The 18,167-nt window shown below is 40.1% G+C and overlaps 1 protein-coding gene across 1 annotated transcript in view; it reads right to left on the bottom strand.

Annotated features, from left to right (window-relative positions):
• Positions 1-1,965: 1,965 nt before the first annotated feature.
• Positions 1,966-18,167, bottom strand: part of LOC129099428 (protein SOGA1-like) — an 88,042-nt gene continuing 71,840 nt past the window's right edge. The window contains 10 exon segments of the mRNA XM_054608663.1: positions 1,966-8,066; positions 8,813-9,243; positions 9,890-10,108; positions 10,196-10,336; positions 10,339-10,462; positions 11,061-11,636; positions 11,813-11,942; positions 12,051-12,115; positions 14,277-14,393; positions 14,676-14,825. Of these exon segments, the coding sequence (XP_054464638.1) occupies positions 7,917-8,066; positions 8,813-9,243; positions 9,890-10,108; positions 10,196-10,336; positions 10,339-10,462; positions 11,061-11,636; positions 11,813-11,942; positions 12,051-12,115; positions 14,277-14,393; positions 14,676-14,825 (2,103 nt within the window). The 3' untranslated portion in view covers positions 1,966-7,916.

The raw sequence follows: 18,167 nt of genomic DNA, 5'->3' as shown, positions 1-18,167 counted from the left end.
AGCGCCTTTCCTTAGCACTTAGAGAATACAGCCAGCTCTTATCCTGACACATACTTCTGGGTCATTTCACTCAGTCAGGAACCTTTCAAAGATTAAAAACACTATTCCACAACGACAACGATGTTGTTGTTGGAACGAAGTGGAACCAAAGGGATTTGGCGTGTGCGTCCATCTAAAGTGTCCCATCTGAGGCCCCCAGACCCGAACCCCGGGGTGCAAAACACGTTCATATAAGCCTTCATTTGGTGATTTGGAATTCAAAAGACATCAAAGCGTTGCTAAATGAGTTTTTTATCTGAAAGTTGTAAGTAGATTACATAAACTGTTGATCCAACAGCATTCTAATAAGGATATTTTATTTTTATAATACATTCCTTTAATAACCCTGATTCTTTGTTAGAGCTATTAAATGACAATATCAATACATGAAAAACGATGGAAAACGTCATGAGGTGTCCAAGCACACTTACCAGCGTGTCAGGTATATCCAGTTTCATGCAGTTGATTAGACCGAGGCACACTTTGTTTTCCTGTGGTAACCTGAGTAAACCACCCATGGTGTGTCATATTGTTGAACCATGTTAATTAGCCTTAACTAAATTGAATTTCCTGTTTCCTATTTCATCTACTCACAGGTCGTAGTAGTAGCCACACATCCACACCAGTGCAGCAAATGTCAGCACGTTAACATGCTAAACTAAGATGGTGAACATACACTTTATACCTGCTAAACATCAGCATGTCATCATTCTTACTGAGTGCGTGTTGGCATTTGAATACTAGCATTTAGAAAGCACCACTGTGCAGAGCTGTTTACTTGTTCATTTGTAGGGAAGCACTCTTTCTTCTCTTCTTCCATTCATTTTCCTTTTCAGTCTCCCATCCTGCCGGCAGCAGGTTGAGCGACCATCTTCCCTCTTTCATTTGTATTTGTTGCACAAACAACAGATTCAGCCCGAGGTTCAACACGCCGTGCTAGTTAGTTTCACTCAGTGTTGAGGACCTTTGTTCTTTAGGTTTGTCTCTATTCCTTCCTTCAAGCTATTTTCTCTGGCCTTTCTCTCCGAAATATCCTATTCCATGTTCTCTTTATTGTATCCCTCCTACCTTCACAGATTCGCAAAACATACCAGCTTTATTTCCACTTAGAGCCATATGGGGATTCTAGACAAATAAAAGGATAAAAAGCCTATATAGCTTCACAAAGAAATTAAAATAAACTACAGAGCTTGTTTAGTCTGCAGTTCTCGCTGCTAACGGGGAAAAAGAGGAGTGCTGCCTAATTACTTTATATAATTCTATCTTTCATTTTGTGAGTGTTTTCCAAAAGCTGTCGTAACATTACATTACATTACATTACAGTCATTTAGCAGACGCTTTTATCCAAAGCGACTGTATTCAACATAAGTATTCAAGAGAACTACTAGTCACCAGAAGTCATAAGTGCATCTCCTTTCTTAAACAAGCATCTAAGAGCATAAACCAGAGCAAAAGTACAGAAACAAACTAATATGAATACAATAAGTGCAACAAACTAATACGAATACAATAAGTGCAACAAACTAATATGAATACAATAAGTGCTCAGTTGAAGGCTCAGGGTACTACTTCTTGAAGAGGATGTAACAAAACACCATCCTTCCACTCCACTTAACGGGTGAGGTCTCCTGTATTCATAGAGATAATAAGCACTTTCAATGCCGAGGCATTTTACTATAATTTTATTCCCATCTGTGTTGCCATCCCATCTACTAACAGTCACCGTTGGTTTCTTTTAACTACGGATGCAACATTTCCCTACCATACACCAAATCTTTGAGGTTGCCTATACTTATACTCACTTGACTACTAGAAACTAATCTTTCTGCAAAGACGGTAGAGGACAGGGGAATAAAAAGTGGACATTTTATCCAAGCTTAATATATACAAAATGACAAGAAAAGAAAACCGACCTAAATTCCAACAAACATTTATTTGTGAATTCTATGACAAACAGGAGGCAGTTATAATATCTTGTTTTACAAGCTACATCGCTCAGAAAAAAAAACTTCTCCTCGACCTCTTTAAAAATCCACTTGGATCAAATTTCCTTATTTTACTCATTAAACGTTTGCTGCCTTTTTTATTTTACGTCAGCTTCAAAATGCTTTTATGTACAGAAGAAATGCTCAAGTGTGGTCTATAAAGGGAGAGAGCTACATAATTCCACAGCGACCTGGTTCGGATCAGCTGCTGACATTCAGCTGTTCTCAAAGAAACAAAAGGACAGAGATAGTAAAAAACATTTTCTTTCTTTTCCAATTTGCACTACATGGGGGACACATTTCCTTCATTTAATTTGTCTTTCTTTGCATTCTCCTTTTATTCAAGAAAACAGGTGTTATTAAAAAAAGACAAGAGCAGGTTATATAAAGCAAATATACAGGCAGTCTTTAGGTAATAGTTTAGCTAACATTATGAACAGCTAAGAATTCATTTACATATTCCCAGGATGTAATAATCATATGAATGGCATGGAAACACGTTAGGCTTACAGACAAACAGGAAATGATGAGACTCGTGGTTTGTGCCATGCAACCTGTGAGAGCTCATCAGTTATTGGCTGGTGATGATGTGCGACCTATAAATCTGTCTGTCATTGGCTGCAATGTCTGGTACTTATAACCTGAGGGGGGGCGGAGCAAATATAACACCTGACAGGCAGGTGGAAAAGGCTGGAGAGGCAGAGACAGATCTGACCAATGACATCGGAGTCGGAGAGAGTTTTGATTCTTATGCAAGCAAAAAGTACATCCACGTTAAATACCAGAAGGAGCTGTGAGGTGTTATTCCAGCTATATGTCACATATGATGTTATTATAGGAGAAATCATGAGTTTTAAAGCATTACAAGCTAATCATTTTATGCATCCAAATCAGCTAAAAAATATTAAACGTTCTGTATTTTTTGGCGCCCTATAATTTGAAATGAACCCAGCATCAAAACAACAGTGGCAGTTTAATCCACAGCCTCAACTAGATTTGGAATGGTCTATCATATAATTTGTCTAAAATACCGGCCTATGTTCGATCCTGGAATATCAGCAGAAAACCTAAGAATGGAGGTTTAGCTCAAACCAAAACAAAATCTGAATTTTTAACCGTTTGGAGGTCTGGTCACACAACAGCTCCTGAGACTGTGGTCAACCTATTAGTATGCAACGCGTTTGGTCAGTGAAAATGTGAATATTGTAAATACAGATCATTTTACACCTTAAGACATATGATCTTAACTTCAGATGTAATGAACCATGATTTAGTTTGTCCCGAGATGGAGCCAAATATTTGCAGAAAAATAAGTGTTTAAATTCAAGCCAGACATCTTTGCAGAGGAGAAGCACAAAGTGACCTTCTCCTATAGAATGATGCACAATAACATTAAAGATACATGTGTCTTATTGTCTTGTGACTTAATGAAGTGTCTCAGAGTACGGTAATGGTGTAAAAGGTGTAAGAGGTAGAGCGGAACATTTCTCACAACAAGAATCCTAGTTTCACTCGTGTCATTGAGCTGGGCCACAGCAGGAACTTTTAAAATATCGCATCACGGTTTAAATATGACAAAATGTTTTGGTAAATGATGCCAACACTTCTGTTACAGTTGTCGACAGTCTATTCTAGAAAAAGTAGATTTGTTTCAGGTTTGTGCTTTTATTTTGTAGGGGTTGCGTCTTTAATTCAAATTAAAATCCCACTTCCTTCTTGCCTTAGTATTATCACTTACTCTGCAAAGGTCTACCTCATTCAACAGAATGCTTTCTTTTATCTCATCTACTCACACATGCATGTGTATTGTTTTTAGTGTTGAAAATCCCACAAAAAAAACAACTTACTGACATTTGGTTGCTGTTTTGCATGTTAAATGTTTGAATTTCAAATGTGATGGATTAATGGCTTTACTATGACAGATTCTGTAGTACTGTAGTAGTATCCAAAAACACAAATAGTGCCAGACCTAATATCAGGGTATGATGAAGGATCCTTTGTGGTCCCTCATCCTGGTGTGTGGTGGGAGAGATTTTTTCTTTCCATTATTGGACTGTGGTTACATTCTGCACTGTGCATCAACTTCTATAGTTCTTTTTTTAATAAACAGCCATAACGGAGACACCAAACGTATGGGCCACAGCTCATGGAAAAATGTATTCAGTAGTTTTTGATTTCTGTTACCGTGACACTACTAACGTGTGTGAACTATTTTGAGAGTAGATAATAACATGTTGACCAGCTGTTCATCTCTCACCGTCTTGACATGCACTATGGTCTGTAATTTGTGCAGGAAGATAGCATGAGAGGCTAATATTTGTGAAAATAACTTTTGTGATGGTTTGCCAAAACTCAAACTTAGTTTTATTTAAAGAGATTGTACATGGGATGCGGAGCGGCTGGTCATTGATGTATATCTGAGTTTTGATAAAATGTCCTGACTAGGAATACTCCACTTTTAAAATGTAGACTACATTAACAGACATAGCTGTGTGCAACAAATGCAACCAGTTAACTTTGCTAACCCTAAACAGAAACAGTATATTTAGCCACATTTTGAATAACTGTAGAGGTGCCATGTACAGGCAGCAAGTGGTAACTGAAAATTGGGTCATTGTGGAATCCTTGAAATTGTCAAATCTAAGCAGTCAGAAGAAAGAAGCTAAGCTAGATCTGACCTACAGGTCACTGCTTTGCCAAGTGAACCTGTTAGTTTATTAGCGAGCAAAATCTAAGAGAGCTGTTTCCCCTTTTCTCCTGTTGTTGTTAAATACATAGTATGTATTATCATCAAGTTTATTCTCTGAAGTGACATAGCAGATGTGGTTTCTGATTGTGTGAGGTAACTACAAAGCTTTAATAAATAATATCATGGAATGTAGACAGGAATGGATGTGTACTTTTTTGGAAGCATTTTAACGAGGTTATATGATTTCATGTGGTCTTTAACCAATCAGATTGCTTGGCTCAAACAACCTGTTGTATAATTGTAGTCAAAAAACATCTATTCCCATGGCAAGTAGCTTTTGAAGCGGAGACCGGTTTCAGATAATTGCTTTTCTACCAGCATTGAGGGCTGGAGTGGAGACAGACAGCAGCATCTAGACTGTGGGTTTTCCTCACTGTGTTATTTAAATGCATGCACTGTTACTGTAATGCCCTATTTTAAACTGCTGAGTCATTCAATTGTGTGGAGAGATGGAGAAAACGCTCGACTGCAGCTCATACATAGACATAATTCAAATAGATGATGAGCCCACAGCAGACTTTACACTAAGTAGCACCATGACAACTAAATAGAAATAGAAATAACAGGCTAATAAATCAGCAAAGATATCCATATAAAATAAACGAAACAAAAATAATTTACTTTGCAGAAATACAATAACCCTTGGTATAAAAAAAGTCAGTATAGTGTGCATACTATGTCCTACTATACCTGTAAACCATCTTGTCCTTCCTCCACTGTGGTACAGTACTTTATTGTAGCTTTACTCAGTACAGCCTGATCGCAATTATGTGCATAAAAACAATCTCGCCCATTTAAAAAAAAGGCCTGCTGTGTTTGTTTGTGTGTTTTTATATGGAGTCCAGTTTTGGTGTGAGCTGACTGAAAGGTAATCTGACAGGCACTTTGAATATCTTTTGATTGATTAGAAACCCAACATGGCAAACAAAGGGACAGGAGAAAGAAATGGAATTAAAAAACCTTCCAAATATGATTGTTTTCAATTAACCAATAAGACCATTTGTGTCAGTACCCCTGTAACATATATTTACGTCTCTTAAGTGTGCAGAAAACCTACTTTAAGAAATGGCATATCGTTGGATTTGACATGTTGTCATGTTGATAGAGAAGGATATACATTTTATTTTGAAAGTACTGAATTCAATAAATAAAAAGAATATCATGAATGTATTTCTTAAAAAGTAAAAACTCAGTGCTCTGGCTTCAAATGGACAGTCACAGCTCGTAGATTGTTGTTTACCAAAATCATGTAATAATGCTACATTTTTCAAATGTGTATGGATTTCATGCTGTAGCTACGCCGGCGGTGTAGTACTACAACACGAGGAAAGTTGTGCGTGAGAGAAGAGCGGAGAGAAAAGAGGAAGTATTTTAAAACTATCCCCTTCACTAGACCTAGAAATGGGAATTGAATGATTAAACGTACATAAAACCATACACACATACACATCTGGGAAAGACTCTCTAATAAAAGGATACCATCTGAATTCTCCTTGTTTAGAGTTAGCGAGCAGGTTCTCCACAATGAGAATTTTGAGTTTGGGCAAACCTCATATCTGATGCCATGAAGCACAGTAGGGTCGAGATGCACTGATAAGGCTGATGGACATCAGGTCAATGTCGTTAATGTTGTTAAAACTTTTCTTAATTATGTAAATCAGATTCCGAAAGTTTGACATAAATATCTAGTTTACACCACCTAAATCTTCTGTACTTTTTTACAGAATGTAGTGAATTGGAATACTTGTCATGTTTTTTGTTGAGCTTCTGTAGCAATTTGCCAAACTAGTTGTTGAGGCAAATAAGTTTAAAAAGTCACATCAGTGCATCTCCATCCAATGCCAAATGAAAACTCCAAATGGGCTTTTAGTTTAATGATCATCGAAAGTTAAGGATGAATCTTGACATCAGTTATAAGTATCTCAAAGTAGGAAACAAACAGGCACTTTATGCCAGCTGTAACTGGTTGAAACCAAAACTATAATTATTCCAATCATACTCGGGAGTGTAACATGTTCAAAGTGGGTTTTCTTAAATCTATAGGGCTTAGTAATCATGATTACAATGCCAAAAAAACGTCCTCGTATTTGTGGCGAAAGTCCTCCTGTGAGCATAATGGACATTTACTTCTAAACAAGCCTGGGGAGCTTTCTGTTGTTTATACTACGCAAAGACGGTAGGAGGTCCCCTCAAATCAGTTGTATGGTCTCATTTATAGAGCCGACGAGTCCAAACATCAATCAATGGAGTCCAAGTCATGTAATGCTGGGATTTGGAGTCCACTGGAACTCAAATTCTTCCACTAGCGATATACTGTAATAGGAGGACCATTGAAGAGTAGGCTGCAACTGAAGCAGATGTGTCATCAAAAGGTGGTGTTGTCAGATCACTGGAATGTTGTTGTGCTAATGAATCAAAAAGGCATAATTGCATTTCCCAGCACAGCGTGTGTATTTTCAGAGAGGAATAATCTTAGGTTGATGGTTTCAGAGTTGCTACCACAATGTGGAAGAGCTTTCCAGTTGTGAAGAGATGTCTCCCCTCCAGTTTCATACTGTGGCTCTCAAAGTAACATGCACTTTCAACGCATACTCAAACTGGGACAGCATCCTTTTATTCTGTAAATCCAACATGGCTACTGGTCCAACAGCATGGTGGAGAGATGACCATTCCAAAAAGGACCATTTGTAGTACCTTATTCTGTAGATGGGGGGGGGTGAAGGGTTTAGTAGATCCAGTCCTGACATCATATTTTAACTTGTTAGACTCTCTTCAGTTTGTAGAGTTGTTCTTGTTTAGTGAAGCGTGTCGGATTGTGTGTGTTTTATGTCCTGCTGGTAGTTTTGTGATGGTTGGATCTGTTGCTGGTTTGGAGTTTCTGTCCTCCCTTTCCTTGGCATCAGAATGGTACAGTCCAAGACAAGTGTTATGTTATGAATGTGTGCATGTGGCAGTGGGTTTGTGGGGCAGTCTGTGCAGTGTGCTAGCAGTGTGTGTGATGTTTGGCAGTGCACCTGTGTGGCAGGTGTGTGTGTGTGTGTGTGTACGTTTGCTGATGTGAGAGGTGTGAGGAAGTGCGTTTCCATGGCAGTGATGTACAGTGTTTGTGAAGAATCAGTGTGTTGCGTGTCCTTGAAGTGTCGTCACTCGTTGCAGGGGTCCCCCTTCTCCTCGGTTGCCGCCGGAGACTCTTGTGGGCGGTGTTTGCACTGGCCGAGCGAATGGCGAGCTGATGGTCTTGATGGTCGGGCGAGGCAGGAAGAGGACTGGCCAGCACAGTCACAGGGTGCATCCTGGGAAATGGAAAGATTTTCTTATTTATCCAAACACGCAGGTATGTTTGAATGTTTTTTTTCATATTATATTAGGAACATATTTTTTGAATTTTTGATTGAATTTTAAAAAGACCATACCAAGGGCAAAATTGATCTTCTCAACTACAATTTATGTTTTTGAGGACCATTTTTTAATGCAGTGAATATTTTTCTGTATTTACCAACTCAGGCAGCTATATGTTTCCACATATTTCTGTAAGCTGTATACATTTTAGCAGACTTTTGATACTTGCTTAAGATGGACCCCAAATAAATAAGACGTCATGATGTTGAGTGTTCCATACTGGTCAGTTGGTGTTGACAGTTAGCTAAATGAGCAATAAGATTTAAAGTCATGATGTTGAACCCAGTGTGTTCCATACTGGTCAGTTGGTGTTGACAGTTAGCTAATATGAGCAATGACAGTTTAGTCTTAAAGTCCAATTGATTTCATATGGTACTGAAATGAATGAAAACGATCGGAAATACATAGAAAATATCTTATACTGTTTAGCATGTTTTAGCAAAAAATTCTACTGGAATAGTAGAAAGAATACATAGAAAAACCCAAATGAACTGTTGGCAAAGTAGCCGTGACGTATGTCAGTAAATGTATGTCATGTAAATGAGTGTCATGTAAATGTATGTCATGTAAATGGGTTAAAACAACCACTGGTATGGTCCTTTTTAAAGTTAATAATAAAGAACATTTCCAATTGAAGTACCTCCGTCCCAGGTCCGGCGGCGACAGCGCTGCTCATGGTTTCTTTCCCTCCTCCCATGATGCTGACCATCTCGTCCCCGGCCGTCTGTCTCATGAACCTCTTATTGACGATCTTGGTCACACTGTCGTTGCTTCCAGCCAGTGCCCCGAATCCACCAACCCTTGCTGACACGCACTCTGGCTTGGGCTCATCCACTACGCCAAAACCCCCCATGACAACCAGACCTCCGAGGCTGCCATTGGAGTCTCTTTGCGCTCCCTCTTCAGACAGGGTGACTCCTCCTGGGCCACGGTTGCTGCAGACATTCCTGAAGAACTCCTGGACCAGGCCTCCGTACCGCTGAGAGCCGGGGTCAGAACCACAGACTGCTGCAGTGGTGGATTTACCTGCGGGGGAAGGCTGCCGTGCTGGACTGGCTCCCTGGCTGGCTCCTAATTGCAAACAGGGATTGTGGGTTACAGGACTGATTGAATCCTGGAGGCATTGTCAAGTCAATGACATTTTACAGGAATGGAGACTTAAGTTGTGAAAGCAAGATTGTGAATTTTCAGTCATGGTAAAAGTTTGTTATCTATCCACCCGTACTAGTCATTTAATTCAAGTGTTCTAGACAAAACCTTAACAGTTATATTGTGATACCATAATGCATTTAGCTGATGTTTCCCAACATATCTACTAACTTATTAATTGAAAACGTCACGATTTTCTAAATATGTAGATTCGTTTAAATAACAGATGTAGTCCTTTAACTATTAGTCATGAAATTTAGTAACAACAGTTCTGATAAACCATAACTAGGTAAAGGTTTGCTCTGTTTTTTAATACTGTCAACTGAATATGTTTTAATTTTGGACTGACCTTCGGATAAAACTAAATGTAAACAGTTTTGTATTGATTTCTCAATTTTTTTGACATTTCATAGAGTTTAAAGTGTGTGTAGATGGGTGCTGAATCCTCAAAAGCAAAACCCAGGAGTAAGACTGCATTCCATTAGAATTGTGACATTTTCCTACTGTGACCTGTAAAATATCCACATTTCTTCCATTGAAAAGGTTTGATTTTCATGCAGTATCTTACCTCCGTCACCCTTCCAGAGCGACTCTGTGCTTCCAGAGTGTTCGACCACACTAAAGAGGCTGGAGAGGCCGTCGGTGAGGCCATTCAGGACGGGGCTGTCCCTGGTGGTGGTGGAGCGAGCCCAGGCCGAGCCTCCTCCTCCACCCATGGATCTCTGCTGGAGGCTCCACAGGCTCCGGTCCCTGGAAGAGGTACTGCCATCCAGTCTGGAGGTGGAGCCTGAAAACAGAGCAGTGTGATGTCTCCTTCTCCCAAGCAATAGTGTGTGCAATGGATGTTAAAGGCCAGAGAACAAACTGTAATTACCAGAAGACCCTCTGCGTTGTAGTTTTGGTGATCCATACTTGGGTGAACAACACGGCCTATCGATGCGGCTGTGAACTTTATCCAGGGATGTGGATATCTGCCGGGTCCGAGCGGACGCTAGCGAGGATGTAGATGTTGGCGAGGGCGAGGACACCAGTTCTTGGAGTGTAACCCCGTCCCTCTGCTGCTGGGAAGGTGGTCGGTTTGAAGCCCGATGCTGACGTACTGCGCAGCGGTCTGTGTGGACCTGGTTGACATGCCCAGAGCCTTGTGGAGAACAGGACATGATGAAGAATGTTTAGCGTGTTGAGAGAAGGAGAAATAAGAATGAAGAGTATTTGAAACAGCTAAAATCTCCATTATAATGAGTAAGTTTTGTCTCCTAATGAGTCCTGAATGTTTTATTATTATTATTATTATTATTATTATTATTATTATTATTATTATTATTATTATTATTATTATTATTATCTATTAGCATCTGACAGTGAAGTCACATAGTATTAACCTGTTTCCAGGGCAAATCAGCTTGTTTTTTTTTCATGAGACACTAGACATACAAGACAAAAATGCTGCTTATTATTATAGTTTCAAATTAACTAATCTTTAAAGAATGAAAACATAACTTATAGGATAAAAAAAAGTCCCAAATGACTTGATGGGATGGGGAATCATTACACGAATGATGAGATATGATTATTGTAAATCTTACTGTATGTATTGTTTTATACATGAGATCATCCCATCTAAATAAATATTCAAAAAGTGTGTTAATCACATTCCTGCTTAAGTTATATGAAGTCCATTATCCATTTACATTTTCATAAGGGCAAGTGTTTAGTGCAGGAAAATATGCAGAAACTACCTGACTCCCATGTTCCTTGGAGGATTTCCTCTCCAGAGAGGAAGAGCGTATGGCCTGGCGGACACAGTTGGTCATCTCCTTCATGTCGTCACTTAAGTTGGCTGAAATCTCCCCGATCTCCAGGCCGTGGAAAGCTGACGAGGGCGCCATCCCTTCGCCGTTGCTGGCGACACTGGGGATGGAACCAGCGATGCAGACACTTCTGCTCTCCAGCAGCTCCCTGTGCTGCTTAGACAGTGAGCTCAGCCACTGCTCGTATGAGGATGAAAAAGTGGATGGAGGTTGTTTTTGCTGAACCTCAAGAGTTCCAAAAGCAGCCACGCCTGCATCTGAGCCACTCACTCCCAGGTAAGAGCTTCCGTTCTGGGCCTGCTGTGGTTCTTTGGCCTCCTGGCTTCTTCTTCTTTGCTCCATGCGTCTTACAGCAGGAGGGCTGTAGTAGATCCGGATGCCGGTGCGGTCTGGAGCAGTGTAGCTCCTCTGGACGGACTCCAGATCCAGCTCTGATCCCACTAAGCTGCTGCAAGAGCCGCTGGGACCATCCCAGGTTTTACAGGTGTCCCCAACCTCTGGGGTCTGAGATGAGAGCGGGGGACAAAAGAAACAAGTTATACAAATCATTTAACTTTTACATTTCTGTGTTAGTATAAAGAAATACAACCAGTCCTTGTTTCACTAGTCTTGTCAAACATATCAAGCAAAGAAATCTCAATAAACTGCACATTTCAAACCAATGAAGGTATAGAATTAACCTCATTGGTTAGGTAGGTCCAGTTCTTCCTGGTGAGGTCACCGAGCTCTGGGACAGCAAACTGAATTCTCTCTTCCTGATTGGCTGTACCGTTGACTTCTGGGCCGTCCAGCTCTGATGTGGATTTGGTTCTTTTCATTGAAAGAGGAGAGAGGAGTTGATGAGAAAAGAAAGTTCTGATTTCTTCCACATGTTACTGATTGATTTAAAACTGTGAAGTAATGTGTTTAAATTGTTACCTTGGTGATCCTGTTCCATTCGTGACGAATGCGTCTGCAGAGGACTCGCTGCCTAATGACTTTGACTGTGAGGACAAAAAAAAATACTGACTGTCAGTGAAAGCACAGAAATACAATTTATTTTACATCTTATTAGCATTTGAAAGACTGCATCATTTGACCAAATTTGTCTTGAAGCATTTTGCTGTTCTACACTTTTTTCCACGACCTGGCAGACAACCACCGTAGACACATTCATCTCATTGCCATCCACTTCCTCTAGAGCGGTTTTGGCAGGAGGAAGTGGAGACTGACTGGTTTAATCTATCTGTGGCATGCACGAACACTCAGAGATGGTGATGCTGAGTCAGTTTGTTTCACACTTGAGAGTTGATCTCACACTCTCATTCCCCCTCAGAGGAAAGAGACAGAGTGGGAGAGGGGAAAGGACATCTGCAGATAATGTGCTTAGTTGTGCAGATACACTGATAGTCTTTCACCTGCAACTCACTGAACTGCAGACTACGCTTCATGGATGTGTACAGTAAACTTACAGAAAGCTAAATATAGACTAGTTCAGTGATTCATAAACAGGGTTAGTTGTACCGAAGGGGGTACTACTGCAAAACTAGTTACAAAAGGTAGGCTAGCTAAATGTAATGTATAAACATTGGAGAATGTAGATAAAGTAATCGACAAATGGTGGAATAGTTAGCTAAAAGTAATGGATCAATGGTGGAAAGAGTTAGCTAAATGTAATGGATCAATGGATAAAAGTAATGGATCAATGGTGGAATAGTTAGCTAAATGTAATGGATCAATGGTGGAAGAGTTAGCTAAATGTAATGGATCAATGGTGGAAAAGTTAGATAAAAGTAATGTTATTGATTTATTAGTAAACATCAGATTTGTACAGTAACTCTGAAAAGCTCAACTGACCTAAAAATCCGGCTACTTTTCCACTAACTGACCTGATGGGGGCACTGCGATCTAAAGTCAGAAGTCTGTGGAAGGCCTAACGGTAGAATACTAGTAGAGTCGATAGTAGATGTGATTTGTGAGTGACAGAGCATGACACAGACACACTCTGAGAGACTGAGAGTAGATTAAAGTATGACAAGCTTCGGTCTCCTGCCAAGTTTCCAATGCAGGACAAAGCCACTTAATGGAAGGAGTGAGACAGGATCACACACAGCAGACAGGAGGAAGGAAAAGGAGGGAGCTGGACAAGAAGAGGAGTGAAAGGAATGAACAGAAAGGAAAAGGAAGACAGAGACAGCCTCAGACTGGAAACCGGAGGCACAGCAGACAGAGGAGAGAAGATGGAGCAGTGAGCTACTAAACATGTATCTTATTTTCTTTGTGTATTTAAAAACTAACTACCACTTTAAAACACTGAGGAAATCCCTCCCAGAGGCAGTGACTGCTCTGGTGTATAATCAGCAGATCAGACTGACCACAGTTAGGCAATAACAGCAGAGAGGCTCCTCCTCCTGACTCACATTATGGCATCAACAGCTGTGGTTACCTGTCAGCATCAGCAAAGTATACCAATAGAAAATAATATCACCCTATGGACAACAGTAGCATTCATTTTTGGTCTATTTTGACATTTCTAGCGTTGCTTTTGACTTCAACATGTTGTTTGATATTTTTGAGTTGTAACTCTGGTGGTGTCACATTTGTGGTAAATTGTGCCAAACAGGTGAAAGCAGGTAGAAACAAATATTACGCAAAAAATTTAATTGTTTTCTCTTGTATATATTTGAATTCCTTAGCTGGATAATGCTACATTGTCATTGAATTGAATGAGGAGGTTGTGTTTTTTTGGTGTTATTCTAATGTCCGTATGAGAGCAGCCTTATTGCCCTAGCTATGACTTTAGAAAAATGTTAATTACATTTCAGAGAAATCTAAGAAATCATCAGATGTGATAGGATGTACTAGAAGAAGTGAACCAGAAAACACACATCAGATCCAATGAGGTGATACATTATATGTCCTTCTTATCTCAGACACCCTCATCCTCACAGATTCTATCATCCAAGACACGCTCACACCTTATCTCTTCTTCTTCTTCTTTGACATTTCTCTCTCTCTCACACACACACACACACACACACACACACACACACACACACACACACACACACACACACACACACACACACACACACACACACACACACACACACACACACACACACACACACACACACACACACACACACACACAGCCTGTCATACCTTCCCCTGTTGTGCAGTGGCCTCTCCCAGTCTCTGCTCCCACTGAGCTCTTTCCTGGCTGAACCTCTCCAGCAGCTCCAGCTTCTCTCTGCCCCAGTTCGTCTCTCCGATCTGAAGCTGATTGGTCCAAAGGTGGGTCAGGGCGGAGAGACGAGAAGAAGAGGAAAAACATTGGAGGAAGTGGATGGATGAGGAGTGCACACCACCAAAATAGGAAATGTAACACTAGAATGATGTCAAGTAAAACACAACTCTTGATCCAAAACACAAATTGAATAACTTTTTATAGCTGGAAATGTGACAATCTCCCAACACAGTTTGCTCGGTCCGTGTAAACAAAGTCACAGATGTTGCATGTTACCTTCCAACCCAACTTGGTCCGTTCAGACAGACATTTACCTGTTTTGTTAGGTCCATCACGGCGGCGTAGGAATCAGCCAGGAGGTGCTGGTGCTCTTCACGCTCCCTCTTCAGCGCAACCTTCAGGTCTGGAGGATCCAGAGCATCAGTGACGGAGAGAGATGCTGCTTTTCCTGATTTGGTCTCAAGCTGATAGGAGAAAGACAGAGGTCATGGTAAAAATCTAATCCACACCCATTTCCCCCAAAATCATAGTAAGTGGAGATCCTCATTTTGTTGGCAAATTGAAAACTTTTATGAACTTCATGTTTTATAAATCACTTCTGTTATGACGAAGGCTATAAGATAAGTTTCAGTAAACATAGCAATATTGCAATGTAAAAATACTGTTATATAATACAATATACTATTATACTAACAAAACGTATACATTCAAAATTTGACTTAATTTGACTAAATATAAACAGCATTTTTCTCTTTTGGATAATAAAGTCAAATTTGAATTTAAACATGTAAACAGATTTTTTAAAAAAAGTAATAAATACTTCTTATAAATCAGGAGTGTAAAAATGATGCTGAGTAAATGTTTAAGCGACATCATTACATAATGATCTCATAAGACATAACATCTTTATTTGCATACTTATAACGTCATTACCAGCCGCAACATCTTCGTGGGAACTAACACAGAGGCGGTTTTAAGTGCTTTGCCAGATGTTTGTGTCTGTCTGTCTATGGACATATTTTGTCAACCTGATAGCATCATAACAGTGTGGGATGCAGTCTCAATGCAGTAGGGGGTAGGAACTTCATTTTGATCTCAACTTTACACCTATAAGTTTAGTAACTTTCGTAAACACATGCTGTCGCGGCTGATAATAAAATCTTAGAGCTGAGACTCCACGTGACGCTGTTTCTGGCAAAAAGTCATTAAGAGTTCGTCATTAACAGCAATGACATCAGCAGCTTTCTGAAAAGTTCTGAGTCAACTAGAAGCGTTTGGAGCAGCCGCATAAAAAAGTCAGAGCACTTTGAAGAAAGACGCTGGCTGCATCACCTTTTCCCTAGGAGGGCGGTATGATCCCTCTTTATTTGGAACAACTGAAAAAAGACACTGGCGCTCAGAACAACATGCTCATAATCAGTTAAATTACAACGTCCTTAAAATGTTGCTTCAGCTCTGACTTAGTAAATGTACTCAATTTCTTTCCACATCAAACACAAACACACACAACCACACAAATAATTATAGTTCAGAGTCATGAAAACAACTATGTAATGGGAAATGTTCTGTTTTATGACCTCATCCTCTATCCAACAGAAGGCAAAGTAAAGTCTCCACACAGATGAGATCCTCATGACAGAGACTACAATCTAGAGAACTGCCTCTTTCTTCTTCTCCTCTGCTGCCATCTTTTTCCACTGAGGACCTCTCAGCTATTCTTTCCTTCTCCCTCTCTACCCGTCTTCCCCATCTCCATCCCTCTCACCCCTTCACCCTCTCTCTACTGCTTTTCACCTTCTATTTCCAGGTCTCTCACCCCTTTTTTCGTCTCTCTATAAATCTGGCCTGCTGTCACAGAGCCTGTAGGTGGGATCGCTTGAAAGTTTTATGAGCAGCTCTGCTTTGCCTTTCCCTCTGTCTGAGCCTCATAGTTCACAGAGCCGACACTAGCGGGCCAATCAATTTGACAAGCACACACACACACACACACACACACACACACACACACACACACACACACACACACACACACACACACACACACACACACACACACACACACACACACACACACACACACACACACACCTACACACAACACCCCCGACCCATCAATCCTCTGTGGCTCTTTGGCACTGGCGTCCGTATATGATGCTAATTGAACCATCTAGCAGCCAATCACATCGTAACACACGCCTATCCAAACTCCTGTCTCCTATGGCAACAGAGCGTTGCTCGTTAGTGATGAAGGCAGCTTAACGAGCCCCACGTCTTAACGGGGTTTATTGCTGAGGCGTTAAGAGGGATTTCACTGGATGACTGGCATTTATTGGTGGATGAGAGACGTCTGGCTCACGACTCGCTACTCACCATTTAACAAGTTCAATTCCTTTTATTTATTCAGCTAAAACCGTGAATATAAAAACATAGACTTATTAATTAAGTTTTAGTAGAATAATCCCAAGAGGACACTTCATGAAAAATCTAGTTTAGCATTAAAAAAAATCCCCCCTTAAAGTCATGCATTGATTCAATCTTTGCCTTTGCATCTGTCACATTCATCATGTAGGTTTTCCTCAAGTATCTATACAGAAGCAATTTTCCATAGATATAGAAAGAGACATAGAAAGTATTTGTAGAAACACAGAGCTGAGAGCTGCGAACAACAACAACAACAACAACAACAACAACAACAACAACAACAACAACAACAACAACAGCGCTGTGGAAAAAATACCCCAATTAAACCCACAGGGGTTTTAAGTGCTGAGTGGGAGGTCAAGAGGAATTACTTAATTTTGCTATCATTAGATCAATTGTTATTATTATACCAATCAGAGAGTGTATGAAAAGGACAAATCCAGCTACATGTTTAGCCACTGTGATCTTCCTGTAGAATATTTTCAATTCAATAGCAATAGGAATACTGCAAACAAATGATTCATACTTTATACTGATACTGTACTGGTAACAAACAGTATCTGTCTATGCAAACAACTGGCTAGTGTAAGACGGACCCACGGGGTGTTATGTGCTATGTTAGGACATTTGCCTGCAGCTGATCACCCATCAGCTGTGAATTCTAGGGCAAGCAGCAACCACAACAATCCTGAGGGACAAAATGTGTGCCAGGTTTATAAATAAAGACAGTCTAGATATTACATAATGCATGCAGATGTTAAATATAGCAAAGATGAATGCGTAGCACGCTGTGTATCTAAAACTGAAGCTCTGAAGTCCCACCTTTTGCCTTTTTCTGTCAGTGGCTTTCAATAAATGTTTTCTATTATGTGTAATGCAAATATTGTGAACAGCATTTAGCCCAAAGAAGTTTTATGATTTTGCTAATCAGAGTTTTATATATACTTAATTTACCTCTGACTTCCTCAGGTTGGGATCTCACATGGGGACTTAAACGCTGATATATTTTGACAGCATGTTTACTACATATACATTCAAGCATTCTGAAATGATGAACCAACGGTGTGGCTACGTCATGTCTTGCTGTTTTTAAGCAAAGGATGCAGTATTTGGTTCTTTTAGCTATATAGGATTTTTCCTTCATAACTTAAGAAACATGATTAGCTGTATTGTAAATGTGAAGCTGGAGACTGGAGATGGTTAGCTTAGTTTAGCATAAACACTGGGCGCATGAGATTAGATACCACATGTTAATTAATGAGTTTTAGAGTTGTTGGTAGGCAGATTTGTTTCCCTTTGGAAAGAGCCAGACTAGCTGTTTCTCATTGCATTTATCTTACAGATGTGGAAGACGTATCCATCTTCTCGTCTAACTCTCAGCAAGA

Source organism: Anoplopoma fimbria, chromosome 12, assembly GCF_027596085.1.
Source record: "Anoplopoma fimbria isolate UVic2021 breed Golden Eagle Sablefish chromosome 12, Afim_UVic_2022, whole genome shotgun sequence".
NCBI classification, from domain to species: domain Eukaryota; kingdom Metazoa; phylum Chordata; class Actinopteri; order Perciformes; family Anoplopomatidae; genus Anoplopoma; species Anoplopoma fimbria.
Note: the sequence above shows the minus strand (reverse complement) of the source record. Positions and strands in the feature narration are given on the sequence as shown.